General features: G+C 46.2%; 1 protein-coding gene across 2 annotated transcripts in view; it reads left to right on the forward strand.

The window, feature by feature from the left end:
* LOC126428414 (calcium-binding mitochondrial carrier protein Aralar1) overlaps window positions 1-24,016 on the forward strand; it is a 704,653-nt gene that overhangs the window by 68,978 nt on the left and 611,659 nt on the right. Inside the window, exon 1 of one of the 2 annotated variants that reach the window (XM_050090340.1) lies at window positions 15,979-16,235. The exons of the other annotated variant lie outside the window; for it this stretch is intronic. Within the exon in view, the coding sequence (XP_049946297.1) occupies window positions 16,215-16,235 (21 nt within the window). The 5' untranslated portion in view covers window positions 15,979-16,214. Of the gene's footprint in view, window positions 1-15,978; window positions 16,236-24,016 lie in introns of those variants that run through there. 2 annotated transcript variants of the gene reach the window in all.

Consider the following 24,016-nt stretch of genomic DNA (forward strand, 5'->3'; position numbering starts at 1 on the left):
AACTGATAGCGCGTCACAACAACAGGGCAAACAGGATGACAAATTGGATGGAAGAAGTCTGGAACATAAAGACGTGAGTTCTTGAGGTAGAACTGTAGAGCGAAGTCCAGCATGTGACTAGATAGGAGGAAAAACAGATTCCAACCAAAACCGGGAGGAACTGTAAGAAATCACTTATTTGTATAAAAAACGAGACGTGAACTGTGTTATAATGTACAAATGACACATACAAAAACAAAATTGTCTCATTCTAGACCCCACTGATGATGCCTTAAAGTGAAGAGGCGGAACGCGTCTGGGAGAAAAAAATACAGTGCAACAAGAGAAGGCGCTTTTGATGTACAAAACAAATATTAGATATCCTGTTTCATATATACAGGGTGTTACAAGGAGGTACGGCCAAACTTTCAGGAAACATTCCTTACACACAAATAAAGAAAATATGTTATGTGGACATGTGTCCGGAAACGCTTAATTTCCATGTCAAAGCTCATTTTAGCTTCGTCAGTATGTAGTGTGCTTCCTCGATTCACCGCCATAATTTCATACGGGATACTCTACCTGTGCTGCTAGAACATGTGCCTTTACAAGTACGACACAACATGTGGTTCATGCACGATGGAGCTCCTGCACATTTCAGTCGAAGTGTTCGTACGCTTCTCAACAACAGACTTGGTGACCGATGGATTGGTAGAGGCGGACCAATTCTATGGCCTCCACGCTCTCCTGACCTCAACCCTCTTGACTTTCATTTATGGGGGCATTTGAAAGCTCTTGTCTACGCAACCCCGGTACCAAATGTAGACTCTTCGTGCTCGTATTGTGGACGGCTGTGATACAATACGCCATTCTACAGGGCTGCATCAGCGCATCAGGGATTCCATGCGATGGAGGGTGGATGCACGTATCCTCGCTAACGGAGGACATTTTGAACATTTCCTGTAACAAAGTGTTTGAGGTCACGCTGGTACGTTCTGTTGCTGTGTGTTTCCAATCCATGATTAGAGTGATTTGAAGAGAAGTATAAAATGATCTCTAACATGGAAAGTAAGCATTTCCGGACACATGTCCACATAACAATTTGCTTTCTTTGTGTGAGGAATGTTCCCTGAAAGTTTGGCCGTACCTTTTTGTAACACCCTGTATAGGAATTCGACTCAACAAAAAATATGGGGTTGGGGGAGGAATTGCTAGTTGTTTTGCAAGGGAGTTTCTGATTAGCAGACGAATTTTTAATTACGCAGTGTCGCACCAGAAACCCTCGCAGGCGTGTAATGACGTAGGAAAACGAGATTTGTTTGACGGAAGAGCCGCCACGGGCAGGTGGCTGCAAAGAGAATCTGAAACTGTAAGAGATCCATTCGTGCGGATAAGCAGTCGCAAGGCAGTGGCGCAAAAGAAAGCCACAAAGGCAGTAACGAGGTGTAGAGACAGGGAGAAGGGAGGGGGTGCCGCCTCTCCCTTGTTTGCCTAATTAGGCGATACGTATCCGTAATAAGCGCTGACTGTACCAGCCGTTTCTTTCTTCCGCCCCGTCCTCTTGAGAAGCGGCTGCAGGGCCCGTAACAGGAAGGCAGATCACAGCGAAACGTCCCGCCGGCAGGCACGTCGTTACAGACTGAATACAGATCTCGGATTCGACATAAACGTCCAACTGCAGGCTGGCGCACGGAAAACCGGTACCGAGCACTCGGTCAGGTCGACAGTTACGCGCGAATTGTTGCCCACCATGAGGAGATACAACAACAAATAAACAAGCGATAATTAGATAACAGAGAAATACACTACTGGCCATTAAAATTGCTACACCAAGAAGAAATGCAGATTATAGACGGGTATTCATTGGACAAATATATTATACTAGAATTGACATGTGATTGCATTTTCACGCAATTTGGGTGCATAGATCCTGAGAGACCAGTACCCAGAACCACCACCTCTGGCCATAATAACGGCCTTGATACACCTGGACATTGAGTCAAACAGAGCATGGATTGCGTGCGCAGGTACAGCTGCCCATGCAGCTTCAACACGATACCACAGTTCATCAAGAGTAGTGACTGGCGTATTGCGACGAGCCAGCTGCTCGGCCACCATTGACCAGACATTTCCAGTTGGTGAGAGATCTGGAGAATGTTCTGGCCAGGGCAGCAGTCGAACATTTTCTATATCCAGAAAGGCCCGTACAGGACCTGCAACATGCGGTCGTACATTATCGTGCTGAAATGTTTCTCAGGGCTCGAATGAAAGGTAGAGCCACGGGTTGTAACACATCTGAAATGTAACGTCCACTGTTCAAAGTGCCGTCAATGCGAACAAGAGGTGACAGAGACATGTAACCAATGGCACCCCATACCATCACGCCGGGTGATACGCCAGTATGGCGATGACGAATACACGCTTCCAATGTGCGTTCACCGCGATGTCGCCAAACACGGATGCGACCGTCATGATACTGTAAACAGAACCTGGATTCATCCGGAAAAATGACGTATTGCCATTCGTGTACCCAGGTTTGTCGCTTCTGTCTGTGATGCAGCGTCAAGGGTAACCGCAGCCACGGTCTCAGAGCTGATAGTCCATGCTGTTGCAAACGTCGTCGAACTGTTCGTGCAGATGGTTGTTGTCTTGCAAACGTCCCCATCTGTTCACTCAGGGATTGAGAGTGGCTGCACGATCCGTTAAATAGAGCCATGCGGATAAGATGCCTGTCATCTCGACTGCTAGTGATACGAGGCCATTAGGATCCTGCACGGCGTTCCGTGTTACTCTCCTGAACCCACCGATTGGTTCCATATTCTGCTAACAGTCATCGGATCTCGACCAACGCCAGCAGCAATGTCGCAATACGATAAACCGCAATCGCGGTAGGCTACACAGTTTTAATCTGCCAGGAAGTTTCATATCAGCGCACACTCCGCTGCAGAGTGAAAATCTCATTCTGGAAACATCCCCCAGGCTGTGGCTAAGCCATGTCTCCGCAATATCCTTTCTTTCAGGAGTGCTAGTTCTGCAAGGTTCGCAGGAGAGCTTCTGTAAAGTTTGGAAGGTAGGAGACGAGGTACTGGCAGAAATAAAGTTGTGAGTACCGGCCGTGAGTCGTGCTTCGGTAGCTCAGTTGGTAGAGCACTTGCCCGCGAAAGGCAAAGGTCCCGAGTTCGAGTCTCGGTCGGGCACACAGTTTTAATCTGCCAGGAAGTTTCATGTTACTATACACTTTGTGCAACCCTGTCGCATGTAATCTTCCCCCCTCCTTCCCAAAAACTAAAACTATACTCCACCCGAACAGGTCATGGAGGCCCAAGGGAACCGACCGGCCGCCGTGTCATCCTCAGCCCCACAGGCGTCACTGCATGCGGATATGGAGTGTGGAGGGGCATGTGGTCAACACACCGCTCTCCCGGTCGTATGTCAGTTTACGAGATCGAAGCCGCTGCTTTCAATCAAGTAGCTCCTCAGTTTGCCTCACAAGGGCTGAGTGAACCCCGCTTGCCACTAGCGTTAGGCGGACCAGATGGTCACCCATCCAAGAACTAGCCCAGCCCCACAGCGCATAACTTCAGTGATCTAACTTGAACCGGTGTTACCGCTTTGACGAGGCCGTTGCCCCTCCCCCCCCCCCCCTTCCTATCCTTCCTACTTCCATCAGTTGTGCACATTGAACAATGCCCAGTCCAAGTAATTAATAAGCAAAGTCTGTTATGAAGATTTGAGAGGAGCGAAGATTATAGTAGACTTACAGGTTTACTTAGCTTGTCATGTTGAGGTGGCTCCAGTTCTTCTTGTCTAGCGATCTGATTCTTGAACCTGAAAATCCGCCATCAGGTGCTCACGGTTGGTTTAAACTAAATAAATCGGAAGTTGTTGCTGCAGCACTTTGTTACGTATATATATCATACAGTATTTTGATATTTTACATTAACGAACCGAAATTACATTGTTCGCACCTATTATACAAAAATACGTCCGATCACATCAGAGGCAAGCTTACGACTCCCTGACTCCGCGGAAATAACAATATTACGAAGGGTTTGCAATTTTTCTTAACGAATGAATGTCTACTAGTTTCCGTTACATTATTAACTTCAATTATTATTTCATAAATGAATCCATAAATAAATATAGACAGGATTGCTTAATTAATAATAGAAATTTTAAGTGTGCAAATAATTCGTAATTTCAAATGTTTGAAAAAAAAATAATTTTAACTGTACATTCAGAACCAGGACTTATCGATTGTAGGATCGAAACTAAAATATTTTATAAAGTAATTCCTTTTCAAAAAATTTTAACTTGATACTGATAATAAAATTATATGAAAGTTTCCGGAAAGCAACTGAGATAATACTGACATGCCGTGCGGGATTAGCCGAGTGGTTTAAGGCGCTGCAGTCATGGACTGTGTGGCTGATCACGGCGGAGGTTCGAGTCCTCCCTCGGGCATGGGTGTGTGTGTGTGTGTGTGTGTGTGTGTGTGTGTGTGTGTGTGTGTGTGTGTTCGTTCTCAGGTTAATTTAGCATAAGTAGTGTGTAAGCTTAGGGACTGATGACCTTAGTAGTTAAGACCCATAAGATTTCACAAACATTTGAACAATACTGACCTATCCAGAATGCGAAAAATAATAGTGGTATCGACAACTACTGTTGAGGAAAAGTAATGTTAGAAGAGGATGTCCCGTGACACACAGCAATTCTCAAAATTAATTATGAACAGTGTCCTTAGTCTTCTAGCATTATTGACTTACTTGCGTGCACTTTTCCCTTTAGTCTGCGCCACAGATAAGCCACAAGTCTTCAGGTCCGTCGAACGCGGCCCCTACAGTCCTTAGCTGAGTGTCCATTCTTCTATGAATCATTCATGAATCCGTGACATTGACTCGAGTGAAATGTGATAGGTCGCCCTGTTCTCTTGAACGACAGCATATGTTCGCTCATTGGAGGCGCGTGGGGAACAACTGTGCGTAAAATTCCTCAAAGATTCGCATGTACGCAGCTGCACAATCCGACTTTCTGACACGGTACACCACGCACCAGACTTTTCCCGGTCAAGAGGTTAATCGTTAATCGTATAGGGATAGTTTGTTGATCAGTTCGTGGTGGCCTGGGAGTTCCCATGCACTGTCAGATGGAACCAGACTTCATTTCTCATGGAATACAGAGGCGGATCCAACATTCCACTCTCAACTGTTCGAAGTAGCCACGTACAGTAATTCACACGCTTTGCCTCATCTTCCTCCTTTAGTTAATTTCATGTCATTTTGTAGGTCTTCATCCGTATATGGCATAAAACTCGTTGACGAGACGTACACGAAACGTTCACTTGTTGCGACAAGTTACGTGTCGGGTTCTTCGGACTCTGGATCGTTCGTGCTCGAATATCCGCGACCACAGTAGGTGTACGAACGGACGGAGGTAGATTGTTTTTTGCGTTTGCAACTGATCCTGTAGCACGCCACTTTGTCGTCAAATCCTGTACATCACTCTTAGCTGTAACTGAAAAGCCAGGAAACTTCTTTGTATTTTCTGTATGACAGAGCAGTTTTAGGCGCTTCAGTCCGGAACCACGCTGCTGCTGCGGTCCAGGTTCGAATCCTGCCTGGCGCATGGATGTGTGTGATGTCCTTAGGTTGGTTAGGTTTAAGTAGTTCTAAGTCTATTGGACTGATGATTTAAGTCCCATAGTGCTCAGAGCCATTTGAGCCATTTTTTTTGATCAACTGTCGTAAGCATTTAAATGACTATTAGTGGTAGTGTACCCTCCGCTACACGCAATACGGTGGCTTGCGGAGTATATATGTAGATATAGACATGGTAAGGGGGGAGGGGGAGAACTCAGTTTGGTGCGCCTGTCCGTTTGGCGTTTTGGTACGGCAATACGTACGCGAGCCCGCCCGTGCCATTTGGCTAATTGAAATGTGCGCAGTAAAGGTCAGAAGTTGATCTGCGGTCGAAGAGGCGAACGGCTGCAGCGAGGTTTCAGCGAGCCGTACCCTCTGCCGGACCGCCATCGCAACTCTGTGAGGCATTTAGGGAGTTAGTTACGTGTTCCACAGCTCAAATGCACTCTTTTCCTCAACCAGCAGAGGGTCGTAGGGTTTCGAGACAACCGGGGATATTTGAGGGAGTTTTAATGCATGCCCTAGGACTGACGGGCGCCACTTGGATTGCTTTCTGTAGGCCGAAGTTGTTGCAAGGTATCGGCTGTTAGCTGCTTGTGTCTATAAAACATTAAAGTATGTAAATTGAATATGGAGGGGGAAGAAAGAAGAGAGAACTGACAATATAAGCTGCATCGGGACTTGATGCGGAATCAGCTGCGACGAATGAAAGGGTGTGCCGGATCGGGATTCGAACCCAGGTTCTCCAGCTTACCAGGCAGCTGCGTAGACCGCTCCGCCATCCGGCACAGTGTTTATTGCAGATGCGCGGACCGCCTCGGCACGCTCCCACATTCCCACCTATCTGCAGAGCCCGTCCATGTGCTCCAACTCGCTACTCTGTCATTCCCACAGGGGTCGAACGTAACTGTGCATCCGTAATGAAGAAGGTGGATTCATTGTACATTGAGGCGAATCAATTACATGGATGCGTGGTGTCCTTTCGGACATATCCGAAAGTACAGACATAAATTAAGTATTAATTTCCGACCATTGCTTCCTGAGCTCCAAGTGCACGACTTATGGTACATAGTGTACAGTTCCGTTCCAAATCCAGCTAAGGCGAGTGAGACGCCCGCTAAACCCGCTGGGCAGAACAGGTGATTAGGGTCGAGGAAAGGGCCAAATAAGGTGTCGGACAGTTTCACTCCAAATTGTAATTTATTGTAATTTAATAACACCTTTAAACCAAAACGGCACATAGCCGAACCTTTACAACTACAAGTTTCAAAATGGAATTCTTTCACGGCTGAGGCCTCCAAACAAGAAAAACAAACAAACAAAAAAAAAAAAAAACCAAGAAGTTGAAAATTCAGTTAAAATAGCAAATAAAATAATAGAATTTGTTTCTTTTAAATCATTGGCTATAATAGATTACCAACAGACACTTAAACACCCGTGAGAAAGACAGTAAAGACAGCGGCACTCAGAAGTCTCCAGGGGGTCGGTCTGCCCTCGTTCACTAGGTGAGACGGGTAGTGAGCCGAAGTACACTTGATGCGTCGGTAACCCAACCAAGAGACAGTCAGGGACCGACCGACCAAACTACTTGCTTGCCACCAATCGGTCAATAAAAACTCAGACCAAACTGTTACAGACGTGATTATCCACTATGAAATATGTATTACGTATTAAGCTGTCAAAAGTAAACGCCGTGTTGGACAGCGACAACAGGTGAGGAACGGACGCTGCCTGAAATTACGTTAGTGGCCATGGCAGGTAACCGGGACACTAACGGCCACAAGGCATAAAATTCCGCTGGTGCACTTTGATTGTAGTCAACCAGTATAGTTAATTCAACAGCATGGCGGCTAAATTTCAGCAATACAAACACTCAGTGTTGCTCACAGGAGAACCTCCCCAACAGCGAACCACCGAAACGAACTACACAACATGAATGGACGTGGCTTGGGTACTTAAAACCACTACTCAACTTTGACGTCCTGGGTCGGTAAACCACGAAGCTCGTAGCGATCGGGCAGCACCACACACGCTCCGACACTGCGCAGGGATCGCCAGCGGACCCAGCCGACTGCACCGCGCGGAGATAAACTTCCCTGGTCCGCACCAACCGATCGACTCCTCTCAGAATGCCGACAACATGTAAAATAGTTCTCAGTGGAAATAACGCCAAAGTGCGCGCACACACACACACACACACACACACACACACACACACACACAACCTGACAAACACTTGTACGACGACCTGAACGATACCCAACAGTAACTAAGTACGCATGAAGACAAATCGGGAGTCGATGCACACACACACAGCCGACTCATGAACAATCGGCGAGCCAAAACGCGTCGTCCCGTTGGACGACCGACCGACGATCCACCAAGACCGTGGCCCGGCTCAAGTGATGCGTGGCGGCAATGGTCGGGCGAGCCATGTCGACGCAGACCTCACAGCTCCAACCCGACTGCACCGGTGCCGCATTTCAGCTCTCCGACTGGTAGGTCCGGACTGCGCTCCAGACGCGTTCCAACTGACTGGCAGCCCGAAATCGCGACTCGCACGTACTCACGACAGACAACGACTGGGAAGTATCGCTGTCGAGCAAAGATAGTACGAGAGGCGATATATCGATGCGCGCTGCTAGCACCGCTAACGGTCAGGCAAAGCAGCAACTTGGTGATAGTAGTAATTAAAATTAACGTAGTGAGGTGAAAGCGGTCGCAGGTTCGAATCCTGCCTCGGGCATGGATGTGTGTGATCTCCTTAGGTTGCTTAGGTTCAAGTAATTCTAAGTTCTAGGGGACTGGTGACCACAGCAGTTAAGTCCCATAGTGCTCAGAGCCATTTGAACCATTTTTTTTTGGGTGAAAGTACGTTAAAAACAGGGTGTAAAATATATGATGGCGGGAACACGAGCCACGCACAACTCAGGGAGATTTACGAGCGGCGTTCATTAACTAATGCAACACCTTTTCTTTATAAAAGCAGGTTGGTTCTATTCAGTATTCCAGTACACCAAATCACCCAGCACTAGTTTGGCTACAAGACCATATTTTTCCAACATAACCCCTTTCAATGCTATGGCCTTAACCCGAGTTACTGGGAGAGTCTGTATTACCGCATGGTGCCACGACGCGAGAACCAACGTCTTGAATCATCAATAACCTCCCCATTATCCACGGACTGCATATTGTGGTGTGCATCCTTCAGTGGGCCAAACAGGTGGAAGTCGGAAGGTGCGAGATCCGGGCTGTAGAGTGGATGAGGAACAGTCCAGTAAGTTTTATGACCCCCCTTTCGAGTGTGCAGATCTGTTGGAGGGCTGGTTTTGTCATGGACAAAGAGAAGTTCATTGAATTTTTTGTGGGGACAGACAGACTAACGTCGTTTCTTCAATTTCCTGAGGGTAATACAATAGACTTCAGAGTCTGTCGTTGCACCAAGATGGAGGATAGCAAACAGAATGCCCCCTTCAGATTCCCAGAAGACAGTCCCCATGACTACCGTCTGAGGGCGCGGCTTTCAACTTTTTCGTCGGATGGGAGCTGGTGTGGCGCCATTCCATGAATTGCCGTTTTGTTTCCGCTTCGAAGTGATGAACTTACGTTACATCGCCTGTGGCGACGTACGACAAAGAATTGTCACGGTCAGCCTCGTAATCTGCAAGCAATTTCACACATTGACCTTCGCCACTCCTTGTGGTTTTCTGTCCTGTGGCGAAGAACCAAGTGGGCACACACCTTTGAGTTTCCCAGTTGATGGACGAATGTGCAGCGCTACGAACAGAGTCGTAAGTTGAGCAGTGAGGTTTTTGATTGTGAACCGCCGATCACCTCGAATGGAAGTGTCCGTACGTTCCAACATATGCGTGCGGCCGGCTGGCACGCTGGACATCTCACAGGTTTGCGCGACGTTGTTCCGATGACGGCGTACACATCGCCCAGTGACTCGGCGTGCTTTTGTTCACTGGCAGGTGCCCGCAGACTTTCTGCCAGCGCTTGTGAATGTCTGTGGTGGTGTGGTTTTCAGCGAAAAGAAAATGACTGCTGTGTGCTTGGAACGCACCTCTGTTACAGACGCCATTGTGAAGGCTACCTACAGTAGAGCACTTCATGAAACTATAGAGGCTGAAGCGGGAATTTTCCACGATGCCCCATAACAAATTCCACATTTTTTCAACCAGAATTGGCCGAGAACGAAACGTGTTGCGTTACGTATTGAAAGCCGTTGGTATGTTCTATGCTGCCAGTGTTAAAATAATTTTTGGAAACATTTTAGGACGCCAAATTTTCCGTAATTAAAGGTTGAATTTTCGAGTTATACCGAAACATAATTAATGCATAAATTGTATTATGAAGCGTGTTACCATTTTTTCTCAATTACTTTTTCTGTCATAGTTTTGTAACGCTAAAGATCGTAAGATATTTTTGTTATTCTAGTCCACATGTGTTAAATCTTGTTCTTGGCGTGCTACAAAAATTTCTAATTTCTAAATTCAGCCCTTCTTGAGATAACGGGTCACTTATAGCAAGAAGAGTAGTTCCGAGATACTGAGGTTGAAAGTTTTTTAATTAAAAACTTTTATACGGAGTAACAGTTCCGTTTCATGCCATAGAATTGTCGTGTTCCATATTCTGCCCCTCTTTATTGTCACAATCGCCCAGTGCCTACCTCCTCCTTCCGTTTCTTGCTTTGTTGCTGAGCAGCGCATTCTGCTTGGATTACACAAAGAACATTGATTTTGTTTTCTGCCCGTACCTCACCCCTTACATCCGCAAAGCTTCCAGTCCTCTGTAGCGCCAACCTTTAGAAGTTGTGACAGCATAAAATATAACTACTTTACATTCACAGTCAAGTATATCAATCAACTACTTGTTTCTCGCCAAAAACGTTTGCCCGTTGCATCTTACAGTCAGTGTGTACTATATAAATTAAAAATATATATCGTCAATGGTGGTCCAAATTTTATTAGAGCGTCGTCTAAAAATATGAAGTAAATACATTAAGAACTTTCCGAGATCTTTTCTAAGGGTCTTTCCACACACACACACACACACACACACACACACACACACACACACACACACACACACACACACACACACAAGAAGCGAAAGGTGGTTATTCAGATTTCTGACTGGTAGGGACATTAATGTGACTGGATGATGCTTAATTGTAGGTAAGTTTCTTCTAGTCTTCCTACTGCATCTCCTGTAGGAATATCTGATAGTGTTTAAACATTCTGTCTAGGGGACGTTAAAAAAAGTCAATTACTTTGAGAGGCGGCAGTACCCACCAAAACAAGAAAAAAATTCCTGTATACATCCGTTCTAAAAAACACTACTGGCCATTAAAATTGCTACACCAAGAAGAAATACAGATGATAAACGGGTATTCATTGGAAAAAATATATTATACTAGAACTGACATGTGATTACATTTTCGCGCAGTTTGGGTGCATAGAGCCTGAGAAATCAGTACCCAGAACAACCACTTCTGGCCGTAATAAGGACTTGATACGCCTGGGCATTGAGTCAAACAGAGCTTGGACAGCATGTACAGGTACAGCTGTCCATGCAGCTTCAACACGATACCACAGTTCATCAAGAGTAGTGACTGGCGTATTGTGACGAGCCAGTAGCTCGGCCACCATTGACCAGACGTTTTCAGTTGGTGAGAGACCTGGAGAATGTGCTGGCCAGGGCAGCAGTCGAACATTTTCTGTATCCAGAAAGTCCCGTACAGGATCTGCAACATGCGGTCGTGCATTATCCTGCTGAAATGTAGGGTTTCGCAGGGATCGAATGGAGGGTAGAGCCACGGGTCGTAACACATCTGAAATGTAACGTCCACTGTTGAAAGTGCCGTCAATGCGAACAAGAGGTGACCGAGACGTGTAACCAATGGCACCCCGTACCATCACGCCGGGTGATACGCCAGTATGTCGATGACGAATATACGCTTCCAATGTGCGTTCACCGCGATGTCGCCAAACACGGATGCGACCATCGTGTTGCTGTAAACAGAACCTGGATTCATCCGAAAAAATGACGTTTTGCCATTCGTTCACCCAGGTTCGTCGTTGAGTACACCATCGCAGGCGCTCCTGTCTGTGTTGCAGCGTCAAGGGTAACCGCAGCCACGGTCTCCGAGCTGATAGTCCATGCTGCTGCAAACGTCGTCGAACTGTTCGTGCAGATGGTTGATGTCTTGCAAACGTCCCCATCTGTTGACAGGGATCGAGACGTGGCTGCACGATCCGTTACAGCCATGCGGATAAGATGCCTGTCATCTCGACTGCTAGTGATAGGAGGCCGTCGGGATCCAGCACGGCGTTCCGTATTACCCTCCTGAACCCACCGATTCCATATTCTGCTAACAGTCATTGGATCTCGACCAACGCGGGCAGCAATGTCGCGATACAATAAAGCGTAATAGCGATAGTCTACAATCCGACTTTTATCAAAGTCGGAAACCTGATGGTACGCATTTCGCCTCCTTACACGAGGCATCACAACAACGTTTCACGAGGCAACGCCGGCCAACTGCTGTTTGTGTATGATAAATCGGTTGGAAACGTTCCTCATGTGAGCACTTTGTAGATTTCGCCACCGGCGCCAACCTTGTGTGAATGGTCTGAAAAGCTAATCATTTGCATATCACAGCATCTTCTTCCTCTCGTTAAATTTCGCGTCTGTAGCACGTCATCTTCGTGGTGTAGCAATTTTAATGGCCAGTAGTGTATTTTAACTCGGCTGCGTTTTGTCACTGCTTTTTTAGCTATCGTCATTTGCTAAGTGGCTCTACCGCACCACTTTGTACGCATTGCGCCCAAATTTCAACTGTCCTCCACTTCTTGCTGTAATGCCCCTTTTTTAAACCTTTTACGTTCCAGCTTGGGTTGGCCGTCTGATTTATTAGCTGTTTTAGCGAATGACGCCCGGGCTGTCTACCACGTTTTACTTTTTATCCGCCGGAGCAGTATGGCGAAAGCTATTTAATTTTTAGTTTTGGACCTCCATTTCTTTATGGTCTTTTTTTAGCCCTTTTTCCACGTGATTGTTTTTAGCTGTCTCCTATTCTGTCCATTGGGACTGACGTATGTCGTTTAACTCCTCTCTGTGTTCGTGTTCTATAGTTGTGACCTGGGCGCGTATGACTTAAGTTGTTTTTTGCGCCCTAGAGCAAATAAAAAAAAAGCTACGGCACCGGTTAGTAATGTACCAAAATTTCACATTTGCTTACGTTAACCTGTGATATTGGAGTGTAAATCACTTAAATATTATATTAAATTTCAGCCTCCAGTTGCATAAGCAAAGAAAGTTTACCTATGTGAGACCCGAGTTCCTCCTGGCGTATACAACTTTCAAATAACTTCCAGGAATTCAGCCAGGTAACACTTTCAGCGACCGTCGATATTTCGGCGAGAGAACACTCCGCCATTTTCAAGGCAAACTGCAACGGACAGGCGGCGTACGTGCAAATTTAAAACCTCGTTTCTCGGACTGAAGCAGGAAAGATAACACACACACTGAACACTACTGCCACCAAAGATGGCCTCGTCGTAGGGAGAATTTGAATGTCTTTCTAGAACATCTGAACTCGATCCACCCGAACATTCGTTTTACGATGGAGGTGGAAGAGGATGGTTACCTTTACTTTCTTGACGTGTTGGTTAGGAGAAAATATGATGGATCATTGGGACATGCAGTCTACAGGAAACGTACTCACACAGACTTGTACTTCCAGGCTAATAGCTGTCACCATCCGGCTCAGCGTGAAGGTGTACTTCGTACCTTGGTACACAGGGCACATGTCGTTTCTGACGCTGTCTTTGCCAGCTGAGCTGTCCCATCTTGAAGTTACATTTCGTCAAAATGGTTATAGTGACAGACAGATTGAACGTGCGTTGCGCTATCGACCAACTGTACATCGGGTGACTGATGATAATTCTGAGTCAACACATAAGTCTACTGCCTTTTTGCCTTACGTAGGAAACACGGGAGAGACGGGTCATATACGATATGTACAACAACCAACAGGGAATAATAAGAGTGGACGATCAAGAACGGAGTGCTCGTATTAAGAAGGGTGTAAGACAAGGCTGTAGCCTTTCGCCCCTACTCTTCAATCTGTACATCGAGGAAGCAATGATGGAAATAAAAGAAAGGTTCAGGAGTGGAATTAAAATACAAGGTGAAAGGATATCAGTGATACGATTCGCTGATGACATTGCTGTCCTGAGTGAAAGTGAAGAAGAATTAAATGATCTGCTGAACGGAATGAACTGTCTAATGTGAGTACACAGTATGGTTTGAGAGTAAATCGGAGAAAGACGAAGGTAATGAGAAGTAGTAGAAAGAACAGCAAGAAACTTAACATCAGGATCGATGGTCACGAAGTCAATGAAGTTAAGGAATTCTGCTACCTAGGCAGTAAAATAACCAATGACGGACGGAGCAAGGAGGACATCAAAAGCAGACTCGCTATGGCAAAAAAGGCATTTCTGGCCAAGAGAAGTTTACTAATATCAAATACCGGCCTTAATTTGAGGAAGAAATTTCTGAGGATGTACGTCTGGAGTACAGCATTGTATGGTAGTGAAACATGGACTGTGGGAAAACCGGAACAGAAGAGAATCGAAGCATTTGAGATGTGGTGCTATAGACGAATGTTGAAAATTAGGTGGACTGATAAGGTAAGGAATGAGGAGGTTCTATGCAGAATCGGAGAGGAAAGGAATATGTGGAAAACACTGATAAGGAGAAGGGACAGGATGATAGGACATATGCTAAGACATGAGGGAATGACTTCCATGGTACTAGAGGGAGCTGTAGGGGGCAAAAACTGTAGAGGAAGACAGAGATTGGAATACGTCAAGCAAATAATTGAGGACGTAGGTTGCAAGTGCTACTCTGAGATGGAGAGGTTAGCACAGGAACGGACTTCGTGGCGGGTCGCATCAAACCAGTCAGTAGGCTGAAGACCAAAAAAAAGGAAACACATCCAACAAGATCGGTCGTATTTTACGGAAATACGATGTGAAATATGTTTTCCGACCTCTATCTAAAATTAGAGCACTTTAGAGCACCGTTAAGGATGATCTTGGACTGCGTAAGGCGAGTGTATATCGCATTCCTTGTAGCTGCGGCATGGCATATATTGGTCAAACTATCAGGACCGTGGATGACCGATGTACTGAGCATAAACGGCACACACGATTACAGCAGCCAAGTAGATCTGCTATTGCCGAACATTGCTTGGATACTGGTCACCCCATGTTATATAACAACACCGAGATATTGGCATGCACGTCCAGCTATTGGGACAGTGTTATTAAGGAGGCAGTTGAGATTAAATTAGCGAGCAACCTCGTTAACAGGGATGGAGGTTTCTGTTTAAACTCTGTTTGGAATCCGGCTCTCTCCCTTGTCAAAAAACAGAGGAACAGAGTTAAAGCTACCTCACCTGAGAATTCATAGTCTCACTATCGATAGCTCTGACTTTGGTCATCTTTGGTGGCAGTAGTGTTCAGTGTGTGTGTTATCTTTCGTGCTTCAGTCCGAGAACCGAGGTTTTAAATTTGCACGTACGCCGCCTGTCTGTTGCAGTTTTGCCTTGAAAATGGCGGGGTGTTCTCCCGCCGAAATATCGGCGGTCGCTGAAAGTGTTACTTGGTTGAATTCCAGGAAGTTATTTGAAACTTTATCTAGGTTTCGGCTATAATAATGTAGCCTCCTTCAGAAATGTCACAATATAAAATTAAATTAAAACATTCCAGATATTGGCGTCGTCAAACTTAAAATGCTAGTACCACAGTACATAGTCATAAGACTCAGCTGGTGGTCGCGCGCATGCGCGTGCGAAGTAATACGGACTTAAAACCAGTATTATAGCCGAAACCTAGGTAAAGTTTCTTTGCGTATGCAACTGCAGGCTGAAATTTAATATAATTACATTTTACAGTTGCTGACTGGGCTGCACCATGCGAAAAATATTCACTTGAACATGTTAGCTAGAGAAATGTATTCGCGACGTTTCGTTACTGTACATTATTTTTTGGCGTTACGGTTTTTCCGTGAATGTAATAAACATCGTGTATGCTGTGGCGCCGGTGAATCACTTGAGGTCGTGAGTCACCTGAGATGAGCTAACCTCCGTGGCGGAGGACTGCGCCGCGGGTCTGCCTACACGCAGGGGGCAGCCGGCCGGCGGACAGACTACCTCAACGGCGCGGACCTTGAGGAGAGCCCGCGGCGACCTTCCTCCACTCCGCGATCCCCCACCAGGGGCGGCGCCGGCCGCGTGCTGGCGGCGTGGAGGGGAGAGTCGCCCGCACAGATAGCGGCCAGGGGGGGACGACAATAGCCGCAGCCGCACACAAGGGCAGTGCGACCCGGGACGCCCAGCGCGAGCCATCCGCGAGTGCGCCGGACTGGGGAAAACCGCGAGAAAGAGCAGCCGCCGCGCTCTGTGACACGAGTGACCTGTGTGGCGTGTGCTTGTGTACCATCTGGTCAGGGAGTGCGGTGAACAGGAGCAACAGCAGCGAGGAACCCAGCCAGCGACCACCTCTCCCAGAAAGCGCATAAGGAATGGCATCGGCAGTGGCGGAGGTCAGTGTGCGCCTAAGCTGCGGGTTATCGCTCTTCGATACAGTCGTAGGCAGTACGCACTGACTGAAGCAGATACGAAGACAGGACTCACAAGGAGACAATCCGGCAATGGGATATTCGCATTTTTTTTTTTTTTTTTTTTTTTACTATACGTGCAATCCAAAGAGATATTCACAAAGTATTTCGATGCATCCAGAATGAACCTGCAGCGGAGTGTGCGCTGATATGAAACTTCCTGGCAGATTAAAACTGTGTGCCCGACCGAGACTCGAACTCTGGACACTTGCCTTTCGCGGGCAAGTGCTCTACCAACTGAGCTACCGAAGCACGACTCACGCCCCGTCCTCACAGCTTTACTTCTGCCAGTACCTCGTCGCCTACCTTCCAAACCTTACAGAAGCTCTCCTGCAAACCTTGCAGAACTAGCACTCCTGAAAGAAAGGACTTTGCGGAGGCATGGCTTAGCCACAGCCTGGGGGATGTTTCCAGAATGAGATTTTCACTCTGCAGTAGAGTGTGCGCTGATACGAAACTTCCTGGCAGATTAAAACCGTGTGCCGAACCGAGACTCGAACTCGGGACCTTTGCCTTTCGCGGGCAAGTGCTTTACCAACTGAGCAACCCAAGCACGACTCACGCCCCGTCCTCACAGCTTTACTTTTGCCAGTACCTCGTCTCCTACCTTCCAAACTTTACAGAAGCTCTCCTGCGAACCTTGCAGAACTAGCACTCCTGAAAGAAAGGATATTGCGGAGACATGGCTTAGCCACAGCCTGGGGGATGTTTCCAGAATGAGAAGCTTTAAAAATTTTTCGACAAAACCGACTCTTACGACACGTACATTAGAATATTCTGCAGAACTGATTTGAATTTGTCACCTCGGTTCAGATATGTCCTGTTACCTAGTAGGTCCAGGGTCCGCCATGGGCCCTGATAACTTGTCCATCATGGTATCGATTCGCATACGGCGCGAATGACGTCCTGTGGTACAGCCATCCATGCTGCATTCACCTGGTTCCAAAGTTCATCTGTGGCAGTTGGCATTGGGTCACAGCACCATATTCCACACATTTTCGATTGGTTACAAGACTGGTGGCCCAAGGCAAGAGGCTGACATCCTGTGCCGTCAAGAAGTCATTTGTTCGTACAGCAGCAAGTGGTCGTGCATTGTGTTGCTGAAAAATGGCCTCTGGGATGTTGTGCATAAGGGGCGTGGCGACGGTCACAGGATGTCATTCACGTAGGTCACGCTGGTCACAGTGCAATGGACGCGCGCCGACTGTGATTTGTGGTTGTACTCAACAGCACCCCACACCATGACGACTCGACTTGGCACTAAGCAGTTAGTGTGATACTGCCCCCAGTCTGCGGCGAACCAAACATACAGCAACTGGACTCGGCCCAAAACGGTGTCTGATGCCATTCCTGTCCCCAGTGACGTCCAGCAAATTTCTGGCTTTTCGTCAGAGGTAGGTGGAGAAGTGGACGACTCGCACGTAACCCGTGCTATAATAAATGGCGACGGACTGTCACCCCTGATAGTGTATGATGTGTTATACGATTCCACCGTTGCACAAGAGCCGTGGAGGACTCAGATCTGTCCTGGAGCGCCATGAGGTGACGATCTTCTCGGAGGGGGGATTGGGGGGGAGGCGGGGTCTGAGTGGTGCGACCTGACCCATCTCGTCGTGTTGTACGGCCTTCCGTGAACCATTCTCCACACACCCGTTGCACTGCCGGAACACTTCATTCCACACGAGCAGCAATTTCCCCGAAGGATGCATCACATTCTCTCATGCCAGTAATGAGCCCTCTTTCGAACTCACGCTATTGCTCGCACATATGTCTGAGAGATACCTGCGCGTCTGCTCTAGTCACACTGATCCATTAGTGTTGGTTTGCAGCAGCGACAACGAGAGCCGCAGGCATATTTTTCCCGGTGTTTCGCCGCGCCGCTATATCGATGTTGACCTGTTGAATTGCTAATCGTTTATGCAGAACATATTGATGTAAATGTCCTGTGAATATCAACGTCCTGTCTGTAGTTGTTCAAAGGTGTTCTCTGTTTTTCTGAACATGTGTATAAAATTCATCAAATGCATGCTAATTGCGGATACCTGCACATCTTCTTGTTTCGAACTACGCATGACATGCAATGGAAATATAATTTTTTGAAGTCGCAATGAAATGAATACCCCTAGGCGTTGATATAAGTCAACGGGGACATGTTGAAAATGTGTGCCCCGACCGGGACTCGAATCCGGAATCTGCTGCTTACATGGCAGACGCTCTATCCACCTGAGCCACAGAGGACACGGAGGATAGTGCGACTGCAGGGACTTATATCTGGCATGCCTCCCGTGAGACCCACATTCGCAACTTATTGTCCCGCACTATATTCATAGTGCCCGTGCCCATCATACTCATTACTCGCGGCTTTACTGCCGATTCCCGTAAGAGTTCGGACACTGTTTGTGCATCCGCACAGAAGAAGATGGTCAAATGGCCGGTGTGCCTGAACTATATATATATATATATATATATATATATATATAATTTTTTATTTATCGTAATTTTGTAAAAGACTAGCAATTGCTAAATACGCGTATGTGTGAGAGTTCGATGTACGTCGTAATGTCGTTCTCCTCTTCCTCTCTCTCTCTCTCTCTCTCTCTCTCTCTCTCTCTCTCTCTCTCTCTCTCTCTCTCTCTCACCTCCACACCCGCATCTTGTTCCACCCCCACCTCCCCCCCCCCTATATTTCTCGACCTTCTCCCCCTGCCTCTTCGTGGTCACCTCCTCCTGCCCCCTCTCTCTATTTCCTCTCCCCTCACCCTCCTCCTCTCTCTCTCTCCCTCTCCGACCTTCATCCGTATTTATTGTTACTGCCGGTGAAACCATGATTGGGAACTGATATCGCTTAAAATGAGTGGGTGAACTGGTTGGGATCGTTGGTATACGGAATGTGGCAAACTTCTCCCGCCGCATAGTTTTAACCTGCAGACGGGTTGGGTCACAAGGTATCGGACGATTCAGATTCCGTAGTAGTAGTAGTAGTCCATAGAGCGATTCACGAGCGAAGGCGGTTGGCGCAGGTCGACTCGTGGGGGGGAGACTGCAGTGTTGCCGGTTCCAAACGACAGTTGCGATGCGCCCACACACGTGCTTCGCGCTAGGAAGCGGCCATCCCGCAAACTGTGCGCCTCGCTTGCTGATGTAGAATTTGTCGCTCACCACCACCTTCAGCAGTGACAGCTCGCACCGAACAGAATAAAAGTTCAGAAAATACCTCGCTACAGTCACATAAAATGCTCAGAGTGGTTGCAACATTCACAGCAGAACGCTCAGAACACTACTCTGTATCTCTGTCTGAGAACGCGTGAGGTAGGTGCGCGACAGCAAGCACGAGATCGCCCGCCATCGTTCGTGACTCCCAATTGCAGTCATAAGCCATAAATACACAACTGAGACTTAGAGAAAGCTTTTGACAACGTTAACTGGAATACTCTCTTTCAAATTCTGAAGGTGGCAGGGGTAAAATACAAGGAGCGAAAGACTATTTACAATTTGTACAGAAACCAGATGGCAGTTGTAAGAGTCGAGGGGCATGAAAGGGAAGCAGTGGTTGGGAAAGGAGTGAGACAGGGTTGTAGCCTCTCCCCGATGTTGTTCAATCTGTATATTGAGCAAGCAGCAAAGGAAACAAAAGAAAAATTCGGAGCAGGTATTAAAATCCAGGGAGAAGAAATAAAAACTTTGAGGTTCGCCGATGACATTGTAATTCTGTCAGAGACAGCAAACGACTTGGAAGAGCAGTTGAACGGAAGGGACAGCATCTTGAAAGGAGGGTATAAGATGAACATCAACAAAAGCAAAACGAGGATAATGGAATGTAGTCAAATTAAATCGGGTGATGCTGAGGGGATTAGATTAGGAAATGAGACACTTAAAGTAGTAAAGGAGTTTTGCTATTTGGGGAGCAAAATAACTGATGATGGACGAAGTAGAGAGGATATAAAATGTAGACTGGCAATGGCAAGGAAAGCGTTTCTGAAGAAGAGAAATTTGTTAACATCGAGTATAGATTTAAGCGTCAGGAAGTCGTTTCTGAAAGTATTTGTATGGAGTGTAGCCATGTATGGAAGTGAAACATGGACGATAACTAGTTTGGACAAGAAGAGAATAGAAGCTTTCGAAATGTGGTGCTACAGAAGAATGCTGCAGATAAGGTGGGTAGATCACGTAACTAATGAGGAGGTATTGAATAGGATTGGGGAGAAGAGAAGTTTGTAGCACAACTTGACTAGAAGAAGGGATCGGTTGGTAGGACATGTTTTGAGGCATCAAGGGATCACAAATTTATCATTGGAGCGCAGCGTGGAGGGTAAAAACCGTAGAGGGAGACCAAGAGATCAATACACTAAGCAGATTCAGAAGGATGTAGGCTGGAGTGGGTACTGGGAGATGAAGCAGCTTGCACAGGATAGAGTAGCATGGAGAGCTGCGTCAAACCAGTCTCAGGACTGAAGACCACAACAACAACAACTGTTAAAACGGACAAAACAGCACAGTCTTGTGTATACACTTACTGTTTAAAACGTATGTGAGAAGAAACAATACATACGGTTTATTGAAGATACGATTTGTCTAATGTTTAAATTGCACTACTATTGTCGTTAAAAATGACTGCGGGAGAGAAAACAAAACCGCACTTTTTTTTTTTTCTTCGGCACGGCATAGCCCAGCGTTTTCTTTCTCGCAGTTTGTGTTAAAAGAAAACCTACACGTTGTTGTTTAAAAGATATATAGCTGTTTGAAAGTTTATTACAGCATCGTATAAAAAATTTCAAGTAACTTGACCGAGAACTTTTCGACAAACAACATTTAAACTCTTTTATATTATATCGTCCGCAGCTCGTGGTCTTGCGGTAGCGTTCTCGCTTTCCGCACATGGGGTCCCGGGTTCGATTCCCGGCGGGGTCAGGGATTTCATCATCATCATCATTCATCCCCATTACGGTCGGAGGAAGGCAATGGCAAACCACTTCCGCTAGGACCTTGTCTAGCACGGCGGTGCGGGTCTCCCGCACCGTCCTCTACGCTCCTCGCAGTATGGGCCTCATCATATAATGTATCTATAAATAGTAATTTATATTTGTAACGAAAACTGGAATTTTACGTGCGATATGTAATTCGAAACAAGATGGCATGCATTTTTCATAAAAATGGTGACTAGATATGTGCTAATTAGCATCTATTTGGCGATTTCTACATTTACATGATGAAGGTATTCGAACGGAGCGAAACAAATGAAATGGAAAATAGGTCACGAAACTATTAGAAACGAAGACCCATTAAAAACTGAGTTACGGAGTGGGCTGTCGAAATAAGTAGCCATAATTTTAGTAAGTCAGGTACCTGGGGATAACTTCAAAGTCGATTTTCTCGAGAATTTCTAACAGTTGCATCGAAGAACTTCGGGAGATTCACATTTGAGTTCTGGCATTCACATACCATAAACATAAAAAAACTACAAAAATCCTATCGCTGGATGGTCCCGTTGTTAGTTTCTTGTAGAAAGTAGTGCTGTAGTCAGTTCAGATGTAGATACTACGAGCGTTATGTCTGTTAATTTACAGCTTATACACAATAGGTAAATGTTTCGAAGTTTCACAGCCCGTCAGAGTAGTCACCAGCAGTGTGTGTATAACCCGATGCCAGCGACATGAAAGTCGTAGGACACACGGAGAAGCGCCAGCTGTGTTGGTAGAGTAGAGCGGTGTATGGCCCGACGAATCTCTGTAGCACTTCTGAACAGCGTGAAGTGTCCTTCCTTCAGTTTGAGAATCGAGTTGAAGTCACAAGCGCTTAAGGGCTTAAGTCTGGACAGTGTGGTGGGGGGTTGCCACGTTACTATCTTTAATTAGATTCAGAAAGAGTTATTTCGATGATTTAACATAACAGGGTAGGTGTCATCAGATGGTGGTTGCGCTTATTCTCGCCCGCAGTACGTACGGCTCGGTACGGTAGTACAGCCAGTGCTTCGTATCGAGTTCAGCGTGGAGCTGAGACCGCAACATATGAGGGAAATTAACCACCATCAAAATCATTTTCTAAATGTTTTTCGGGGCCGGTGTTCGGCTGGTGTAGGCTGCACAACTGCGTCATTAGTAGTCGACGAATAGCCGAATCATTCTTTGCATAGCTTGAGTGAAAATGTTGCTAGATATAAATAAAGTGACCGTTCCAGATATCTCAGCGATTTGAAGCGTAAGATGCAATGAAAAGTAATGACTGAACACGGGAAGTGTAACCCGCGATTCTCCGAAAACACATCATACAAATTAAAGATCGTGTAACAGTGACGTGGTTTTTGTTAGAAACTAAAGGCAGAATAACTTGACTTTACACTATATTCAGAAAACCTAATTATCATTTACATTATAATTTTCACAGTGAGCACAGCAGAATTGCGTCCGTACCTTAAGAATGGATGTGTGTGATGTCCTTAAATTAGTTAGGTTCAAGTAGTTCTAAGCCTAGGGGACTGATGACCTCAGATGTTAAGTCCCATAGTGCTTAGAGCCATTTGAACCATTTTTTTGTTGAACACTGCAAGAATAACAGCGCGAGTCAACTACGGCAAATGACGTAACAGACATCTGCTTGTTGAGAAATTGCTTCTAAACGCATGGGCCTGCGAGGCCCGTACGGGAGGATACGTGCACCAACGGTTTAACATAAAGCCATAGGTAAATTTTTATAATCTTTTCCAATATTATGACTAACTTGATAAATCAGTAAGTCACAAAATTTCATTAAAATAGTGTATAGGTACTAACATAGAAGATATTAAACGTCACGGACGGTCCTCTGATGCCCGGTGGTAGATAAAGGGTTAAAGTTCCGACTCTCATATTTCAGCAGAGACAACCAATCGACTGGTTGGATAAAAAGAATAACAGGAGAAAAGACGATGGTGGAGTAGAAAGTGCACTATAGTATCTGATGTACGTGGAAGTCGCAAGAGGTGCCCAGATCATTTCAAGAACCGGCTACAAGTGTCTGAAGACCGGTTTGGTTACATAATGGAACGCGTTTCTGCACTGATTTCCGAATCAGACAGGCAGTAGGTGCAACACGAAAACTTAGTGACTTCACGCTGTTTACACTCAGCACACTCGTTATAAGTGTCTGGAACTTTCTGATCGTGTTGCAAAAAGGAAAGTAACTAAATTAATGCCTGATAAAAAGGCACTCAGAAACCACTTACACAGTTCATAAGGACTCCCAAAGGAGTTGACTGAGAGTCTCAATGATACTTTCCAGATTGGTGAAGGAAACCGCTACGGTCGCAGGTTCGAATCCTGCCTCGGGCATGGATGTGTGTGATGTCCTTAGATTAGTTAGGTTCAAGTAGTTCTAACTTCTAAGGGACTGATGACCTCAGCAGTTAAGTCCCATAGTGCTCAGAGCCATTTTTTGAACGAAACCTGTAGCGAAACGCGCAGCTCTTCCTTGATTTTCTCGATCACCTGATATTCGGTGCTGATCCCAGACTGGAGTTTTAGTACTGGTCGAATGAGGGCTTTTTTAGGTACGGTTTTGTTAGGTGCCACCTCCTACGTGGGTGGACTGCACTTGACGAATCTGTGTGGCAACTGCCGCACCTGCGATTACCTTTATGTGGCCGTTCCACTTCATATCGCTGCTCACGCCTACGTCTTGATGTCTTATGCTTCCAGTGTGTAACTACGAGGCGTGTTCTTTTAAGTAAGTGC

The sequence above is a fragment of the Schistocerca serialis genome, chromosome 12, assembly GCF_023864345.2.
Source record: "Schistocerca serialis cubense isolate TAMUIC-IGC-003099 chromosome 12, iqSchSeri2.2, whole genome shotgun sequence".
Taxonomy (NCBI): domain Eukaryota; kingdom Metazoa; phylum Arthropoda; class Insecta; order Orthoptera; family Acrididae; genus Schistocerca; species Schistocerca serialis.